Here is a 9,103-nt window from a genome sequence, read left to right as displayed (position 1 = left end):
AAAGGGCAAAGAACCGGAGAAAAGAAATAAGCTGATTTTAAGTGTTTTTCTTTCCATGATCTGGTATGACATAGACAAGTATACAAGGCTTGGAGGCAGGGATCATGTTTTAAAAGTAAATTTAGCGGCTCCTGTTTCTGTCAATATTGGGAGGTCTATGACAGCTGAAAACCCTTCTACATAAAACAACGCTGAAAAGTGTTTGCCTTGTAATGATAGTAACAGAGATCAGATGGGCTCTCAGTAAAAGCAGCCAGAAAAAGAACCAAAAAACAGAAGAGTAAACTCAGTAGCTGGTGCTAGGGCACATGGAGTGGGGGTGAAGGAAAATCAGGTTATTGTCATAGCCACCAAGAGTTGACTGCCCAGTGAGTGGGAAGGAAGCTTACTAGGCTGAGCATGAAAGTTAGAAGTGAGACCCCACCAGAATCCTGAGAGGGTTACCCACTGGATTTCAGCAGGCATATCCCCATTCCCTGCCCTAGCACAAGACATGGGGAAGCAAGCCTGGCTCCCTTTGAATACTTTACAAGACCACTGGCAGGGCTTGGTGGTGCATAGCTGTGATCACAGCTATGGGAGGCTGAGGGAGGAGCACAGCAAAACCAGCCTAACAGAATTCTAGAAAGAAATTGACAAATCAGTGATCATGGAGGGAGATTTTCATATGAGCGGTGAATTCATCTATTGTAACAGAACATTCAAGTGCAAAAACCTACTAAATGATACCAAAATTTTAGTACATAATTTGAATTTGAAAGGATAAAATATAGAAAGCCCCAAATATTTCTACCCAATATTCTAGGAACACATAATCCTCATTCCATACAAACTTCTTCTGAGAATAGAGTGCAGAAATGTTCCAAATTCTTTTTATATATTAAGTAGGTATGGTACTAAAAAGAGGCAAGGGCAGTACAAAAAAGGAAAGTTGTAGATAGTCTCATTTAAGAACAAGATTCAAAAGCTCTAAATAAAATATTAGTTTAACAAACCCAGAAATATATGCATAAAAATACACCATAACTAAGTTGAGTTTATCTCAAGATTGCAAGAGTCACTGAATGTTAAAATATCTAATAACATTACATTAACAGTTGAAAGAAGAAAAATCATATGATCATATCAACAGATGAGGAAAAACATTTGGTAACATTTAACACATGATCAAACTAGGAAACACACATGAATTTACTTGAATCAATAAAATGTGAAAATCAAGTCCATATAAACAACTATATATGTGATTATAAGTTCTTGGAAACATACTGTTTAAAAACAGGAATAATATAAGGATATTTATAGACCCTGATTCTATTCATTAATGTAACAGAGGTCCTGGCCAACAAAGTAGGGCAAAAGTTGGAAAGAAACGAACCTAGTATCATCAAGAATTGATTGTCCAATACAGACAACCTAAAAGACTCAAAATACATTATTAATAAGAGAATTGAGCAAGTGTTGCTAGATGTAAAACCAACATACAAAAATCTATTGCTTTCTTAATACTAGCAGGTAAATTCAAAAATATCCTTTAAAGGGAAAAATATTCCATTTACAGCAGTAACAATAGCTGTTATCATGCAGCAACATTAATTTAACTAAAAATACAAAAGGCACAAATGCAAATATCCAACACTTTATTGAAAAAAACATAAAAATATCTGTCTAGATGGAAATTTAAATCATGCTCTTAAGCGAGAAGACTTGGTTTCACAAAGATGTCAATTATCCCAAATTAGTCAATATATTCCATATGAGAAAACATTGTAGCCTATTTTTTTCCTAGAAGTTGACATACTGATGCTATTATTTGTATACAGCATCCAAGAAGGATATAAAAAAGTAAAAGTGAAGAAATGTACCCTATTTATATACAAAATATATCATTCTAAAGCCAATGAGTGCCAAGAACATATATTAACAAGGGTGTGGAGCAACAGAAACACTCATCTGTTGGTAAGGGTGTAAATTGCTTTAATGTGGTGACTGAGGCAGGCTTAGTGAGACATCGTGTTGCTAGTGTTGAAGGTGAAATATGGACGGCCTCTAGAAATGGAGACACAGAGGAAACTGATACTCTCTTGAGCCTCTTTTTAGGACCCCAGCTTTAGGACCTCAACCTGATTTTAGCTCACTGAGACTCATGTCAGACTTCTGACCTCCATAAATAGAAGATAATAAATTTCTGTTATTTTAGGCCACTAGCTTCATGGCTCATGACTTATTGCAGCTATAGAAAACTAATACAACTTCTTGGCAGAGAAATTTTGGAACATCTAAACACATAGCTCTCAAGGATGTACCCACTGCTTTGCTCCTTAATTGTGAGGTCCAGGTGAACACCATCTGCAGACTTGTTAGAAGTTCACCTTCTCAGGCTTTCTTTCCACTCTGGTGAATAAGCATCTGTTTGATTTACAACATGGCCCAAATGATTATCCAGTACTGTCCTAGAGAATATTTCCTATTTCTACACAAAGAAGCAAGTATAAAAATTGCAATACTACTAATAAAAGTGAATAATAATAATGATGATGATAATGCCATAAAGTGCATTAATAAATTGTTGGTCGTATATTCAACACAGCACCATAAAACTATGAGAATTAATGAAGAGAACTTGGAGAAACACGTCAATGCAATACTGAATAGAATAAAGCATGTTGCCAAGGGGTCCTATCCATTGTCTAATATAAATATAAATTTAAATACATATAAACTTTAAAGTGTGTGAAACAAGTATAAAATATTTACTTAAAAATATTTATTGATACATACACGTAATTAAAGTGCAAGAACAGTCATGAAAATGTGTCTCTGGGGAAAAAAGAAAAAGAATGGGACAGGTAGCAACTGTGGTACAAAGTGAAGTTTTCACCGAGTTGGTTGGTGGCCACAATAGAATTCCTTTTATTATGACCTATATTTGTCTGATGCTTTGAAGTATTTTGTAATAAAAAATATTATTTTATGAATGGAATTTATTGGATTTCTACATCCCAGATGTCTTCATCAGTTTCAAGCCTCCAAATGTTCTTCTAAGATTATTTTTGTATTATTTGGTTACAACTGAAGTCAGCTGAAAATGACTAAGGTTTTCTCCTTCACAGCTCCCCGGGGCTTCAGGGAGAGTTGTACCAAAAAAAGTCTTAAACCAGTTTCCCGTCCCGGATTCCAACTATTGTTCCACTAAGTGTAACATTTTTCATCAGTTGATCACGGTGTCCACATAACTAAATTCAGTGACTTAATATGTTCTGTACAAGTTGAAAAGTGCATTAAAAACTTTTGGTCTTTTAAGGAGATGCTGTCAGTAAAAGTAAACAGAAAACAAGTTAAATTAAACTTAAAAATAAATACTGTTAGACACAATATCCTTAAAAATTACAGAATAAGGGGCTGGGGATTTAGCTCAGCGGCATAAGCGCCTGCCTTATAAAGCAGGCAGTCATGAGTTCGATCCCCGGTACTGATAAAAAGGAAAAAGACAAAAAATAAAAAAAATTACGCTGAATATTTCCAACACTTGTGTGCTCTATGAGCAGAAAGACTAAGACATGTTTGAGACTAATTTTATGAAATACACATAGAAAAGTCAATTCTCATTATTTTTGTTATCCAAATGCACTCAGTTTTATGTGGAATCACCATGTCACTAAATGTAAACATCGACATTCAGCAAATTCTGGCCTTCTTTCTTAATTTAATACTGATAATGAAATATCTTTTATGTATGAGCATACTCCTCCACACTTAATTAAGGTCTACATATGTGTAATTCTTGCTTTTTAAATTTATTTTGTGTATGTCTTCTATATAACAAAGCCAGTAAAAAAAAAAAAAAAAAATAGAATCAAGAAAACCTCTTCCAAGAAATCTCTAGGAACTGATTCCCTTGTGATGCTTAAGGACTTGAAGGATTTTGAGAAGAAGAAAATCCATACCATAAAGTGATAAGCAGATGTTTCCCATATGTTGTTTGTAGATAAGCTCTTACAGCTTATATAATATTTTCCCTCAGGTTTTGCCATTTTAAATCCAGTTGTCCATTCATGTCTTTGAGTAAATCGCAAGTGACAAACAAGTTAAGTCTAAAATTTCCTTGAAATAGTGCAGAAATTGGTGATTTGGACTCGCATTGCTGCTTTTAAAACTATTTGTAAAAATAAGGCATAGTTTCTATGTCCACCACCTAACTGCCTGCACACCCCTCTGAAATGTGCATACGTTCCTCTCCATCTTTTTTCACTACAGTTCCGTTTAGGCTCACACAACACACTTACACTTTTCATTCAGACATCATCCAAATGTTGCTTCACTTCAAGAATTCTCTCCCTCTCAAGGGTGTGGTCTGGTTATTGTCAAACGGACTTCTAATTCCATGGTGCATTGCTTAGGAGAAATTTCACTAGATAATAATGCTGATTATGTCAGAAAACATTCCATTTTATGAAATCAGTTTAAATCACGCTTGAAATGATTTTTTTTTTTTAGAGTAAGATACTGTGTTACTTTTAACACTTGGCCACCATCTGTAAGTGAATATGTAGGTTAAAGTTTACTGGATTGACAGCAACATTGTTTCTGTTACTCTTGGGCTAAATCACCTCTCTCTTTTTGCTCCCCCAACAGGAAATGCCATGTTGTTAAGGGTATTACCTTCAGTGTATGAAAAGCAGCCTCAACCAATTAACAGACACCTGACAGAACTCCTGACCTTGATGTCTCAGCTGGAACAACCCGAGCAGTACCATTTACTGCGGCTTTTATACGTAGCAGCGAAGAGGAAACAATTGGAGGTAAAAAGGCGTATTATATAGATAATGGCTCACGTAGCCAGACATGTTTTGTATATTTTTTTTATTTTGAAAAGAATAAAACTAAGCAAAATAAAATAAAATAGAATAAAGCCAATCAAAACAGTGTTAAGTGATACAGGACTTCAAAACATGATAAAAGGAAATCAGTAATAGTTACCACAATGCCTCTGGTGGTCTTCAAAATAGCTTCACGCATAGGAAAATCAAACAAAATAGAGCAGAATAGAGCCAATAAAAACAAAACAATGAACACAATACAGGACTTCAAAACAAGATCATAGTAAATCCAAAATGGCTACCATACTAGCTTACTATCTTTGAAATAGCTGCCCATGTATCAGATATAATAAAATCAAACAAGGCAAAACAGAATGAAACCAAACCAAACAAAATGATGAAAACAATACAAGACTTTATAAGATAATAGGGAATCAACAAGGACTACCACCTTAGAAGGAGAGCCCCCATAGATGCTATACTATGTATTGCTGTCCTCTGAATAGATGGTCAGACCACTGGCTTAAGACCTGCAAAGTCAATGAAACACTAAACACTAAAAGCATTAAGTTGTATTTTACTTCACAGCTATCATCTCGGCCTGGAAAGGCTGGGATCTGGTTGTCCTCCCTGCAGCCCATGCATGGTGCCAACTCACAGGAAGTGGCTGACTTCTTGTTCTCTCCCCTGCAGCCTATGACTGGTGCTGACTAACAGGAAGGGGCTGGCATCTAGTTCACCAGCCATTTCTGGACTGTATGAATAGGAAATGTCATCAGTGTCTCCTCATTCTATTTTACACACATTCATATTTATGTGAAAGTAATTATCTACTTATGTACCTATGAGATATATACTGTATCTGTCCCATCTGTTTCTGCTGCATACTGGAGACCCAGGAAAGCCAATAATATAGATCTAGTTTAAGACTAAATCCTGAAAGGCTACTCAGATAGAAATTAGAGGATGCCTGGAAGAAAGAAGTAGAAATGAATTGTGGAGAACACCAACATGCTTGCGTAGCGAAGATTAATGATCAACGCAAGCTTGTGTCAAGTACAGTTGCTTCCATGCTTCATTATTGTGTCAATATCCATGGTTTGGAAAAACAGTCAATGATAATGGAAAGACTACAGCATTTGTATTCAACACCCAAATTATTTAGAGAAAGATAAGAAGCCATGCACATAATTAACTAATGTACACTATAAGCTCTTTTGAAAAGGAATGATTTATTCTTTTCCTCTGAATCCTAGATCTTTTGCCTCAATCAACAGTCCTAGAACCTAACCAAGTTACACACGGTGATAAGTGCTTTGAAAATACAAACAGAAAGGGAAGGAAAAATGGTTCCATTAAGAGAGTAGCGTCAAGAGCCCGATGAATGTGGTTATGGGCAGGCAGAGCAAACGGTCTATTGGAAGTGGTGCAGGGCTGGGAGTGCTGTACGGTAGAGATCAGGCTTCATAGGATGCTTCAGAAGAGACCAAGAACACTGGCTAATGCATGAGCTCCACCCACAGAGTCCAGTAGTCTGGAGTGGGCTCTCAGCTCTGCCGTTTTTTTGTTCTACTTTTGTTTTAAACAAGATCCCAGGCAGTGATGATGCTGCTCCAGGTATGACATTTTGAGTAGCAAGGCTAGAGGTTGGAGAGGAGATTGGAGACCCCTGTGCTGCGTATCTAGAGTATATCTTTGCTTTTGTTTTTAAAACAATGTTATTACTTTGTATATCTGTCTCTTCCCATGCACTATAAGTTTCTTGACAGCACAAGTTTCATGTGTTTGTAATCACATTTTACCACATTTCTGTGCACATAGAAGGGCTTCAGTAAAAATTTATTTAATTCAGAGATGAATAAATGATCAAGAGACCAAGGAGAGCAGAAAACACAAAAAACATAAGTATTGTGTTATGAGCTTCAAAAACAAAAGATGGCCTAATAGAATCACTGTCTAGACAAATAAAGGAGACTAGAGATGAAAACTGACCTTGGATTTGACAACTGGGGCTCACCTGTGACCTGTGGAGGGCAGTGTCGGTGGGCCTGGCTTGGGTGGACATAGTCATTTATTGTGGATTGCATATGGAAGGGAAAGCAAGACTGCCAGTTCAGGGTGTCCAGGGAAAATAAGGAGAGGTTAAAAATTAAAGAAATGGGAGGTGTGAGGGGAGGTATTAGAACAAGATACTAGCAGAAGTTAAAAGATATCCGGACCATCCATGGAGGAATAAATTTCAGAAAGGATTAAGGATGAAAAGATGGCCAAAGGTACAGTAGAGTTTAGGAAAAGGAACAGAGCTCACCTATCCCCTGATAACCTAAAAGGAGGCTCACCGAGCGAGCACTGATTGGGTAGTATATCTGTTACCTATTACTGCCATAATAAAATAATGCGAACTTAGTGTCTTAAAATAACATTAACTTATTGTCTTAGAGTCCTTCAGGTCAGAAGTCTACAATGGGTGAGCGGGGCTGATTCCCTCTGGAGACGTCAAGGAGCAACCTGTTCCTTTGCTTTTTCTGGCTCCTGGAGGCCACCATTATTCCATGCGTCAGTCCATATCTCTCTAACCTCTGCTTTTGTCATCATGCCTCTTTCTCTGGATCTCCTTTCTCCCTCTTATAAGGACCATTGTGATTACACTGAGGCCACAGATAACCAGGATAATCACTCCATCTCAAGTCCCTTAACCTAGACATGGCTATAAAGTTCCTTTTGCCACATAAGTAACATACATATAGGTTCTGGGGATTGGAACATGAGTATCTTCAGAGGCCACAGTTCTGTCTAGAAAGGTAGAGTGTGGGCGCCAGATGATATCCCTAATAGGGGAGGAGTGACCAAAGGGCCAAACTTAGCTTATAGAGACACCAGGAGTGCCATTTTCTCTGCATATATATATGCATAGATAGATAGATAGATAGATAGATAGATAGATAGATAGATAGATATAGAGATACATGTAAATTCCATTCAAGAAAAGTTCATGAAGGAGCTGAAGATACTATTGTAGTTAAACTTATTCCTTGAAGGTGAAAGCATCCTATAGGAAGCTCACCTAGAGAAGGAAGGAGGGGAAAAGGACGTGGGGCTACCCACTTAATATGGCCCAGTCCAACAGTGAGGATGACTCCCCAGGTGGGATCTAGAGAGGTTACATCAGGTTACAGATGCCCAGAGGGTCAGGAAAGGGCTATGAGGCCATTTAAAAGCAGGTCTCTGTTTACTCTCTGGCTTCGTAACCTCTAAAATGCAGTTTGAAGACCATTGATGGGCATTCTCTCAGGGCACTGAGCCTTTACATATATGCTATGCTCTCTACTTGGAAGGTCTTTACCTCACAGCCACCACCCTTTCTTAGCTCACTATTCCAGTCCATTAGACAGCAGTTAAAAAAAAAAAAAAAAAAACTAAAAGCTAGAAGTGTTCTGCAATACTCACATCCCAATTTCTACCACAGTGAAATTTCACATTGAAATGAATTTGTCTGCCTTGGTCATTCTCCTGGACTACCTTGACTGGATGCAGATGCTTGAGAAATGAGAAGCATCTTGTTCACTGCCTTAGCTCTGATGGCCAGCACAAAATCTGCCATACAGAAATCCTCTCAAATATTTCTTATACAGGTAAATTAGTTTTACTGCCTGGATTTTTGGAGAACTCGATCATTAACCAGGAGCTCTGTTTTTACACATAGTGTCTCATTTAATCCTGCAAATTATTCTATGATGTATTTGTTCTCTCCATTTGACATCAGACAAAACAGATGCTCTGAGAACTAAACTTGCCCATCATCACACATGTAGTAAGATAATAGGTTAGATCAAGGACTTAGAAAGAGGGTTACTGGAAAATGGCGGCGAGCTAGGGGATTGAGCGAAGAGTCTCTCCAGAGAATTCAAACTCAAAGCTAAAAAAAAGACAGCATGGAGAGGACCAGACAAATCGATAGCGATTCTTATTAACCAAGACAGTACAGCTGGAGGATTTAAAGTCGTGCTGAGACCGGAGGCTGCAAATCCCGCGCCCTTAAATCAACAAACAGACTCGTGGACTCAGCACGAAAAGCTGAGTTGCTTTTGGGGACTGCGGGAAACTGAGACCCAGATCGAGACTCCAAGTAGCAGCCAGTTCTGCACCGCTGCACCAGAGCGGATGTACAAAGCTCTGGCGTTTCAAATCTAAATGGTGCACAGAAATCTGACCGGTCAGCGCTGAGCCGCGAGTGGGGGAAAAGTGGACAGCTTGGTGTGCGGCGGTCCCGGAACGAGGACTTG

The 9,103-nt window shown here is 37.9% G+C and overlaps 1 protein-coding gene across 7 annotated transcripts in view; it reads left to right on the top strand.

Moving 5' to 3' along the window:
* Nucleotides 1-9,103, top strand: part of Veph1 (ventricular zone expressed PH domain containing 1) — a 236,848-nt gene that overhangs the window by 64,375 nt on the left and 163,370 nt on the right. For all 7 annotated transcript variants that reach the window (XM_063249249.1, XM_063249247.1, XM_063249245.1 and 4 more), the window contains one exon: nt 4,636-4,802. In XM_063249249.1, the coding sequence (XP_063105319.1) occupies nt 4,636-4,802 (167 nt within the window). The remainder of the gene's footprint in view (nt 1-4,635; nt 4,803-9,103) is intronic.

The sequence above is a fragment of the Cavia porcellus genome, unplaced genomic scaffold (assembly GCF_034190915.1).
Source record: "Cavia porcellus strain 051 isolate PalLab524CR breed Dunkin Hartley unplaced genomic scaffold, mCavPor4.1 scaffold_5, whole genome shotgun sequence".
NCBI classification, from domain to species: Eukaryota; Metazoa; Chordata; class Mammalia; order Rodentia; family Caviidae; genus Cavia; species Cavia porcellus.
This window is presented reverse-complemented; position numbering and strand designations above follow the sequence as displayed.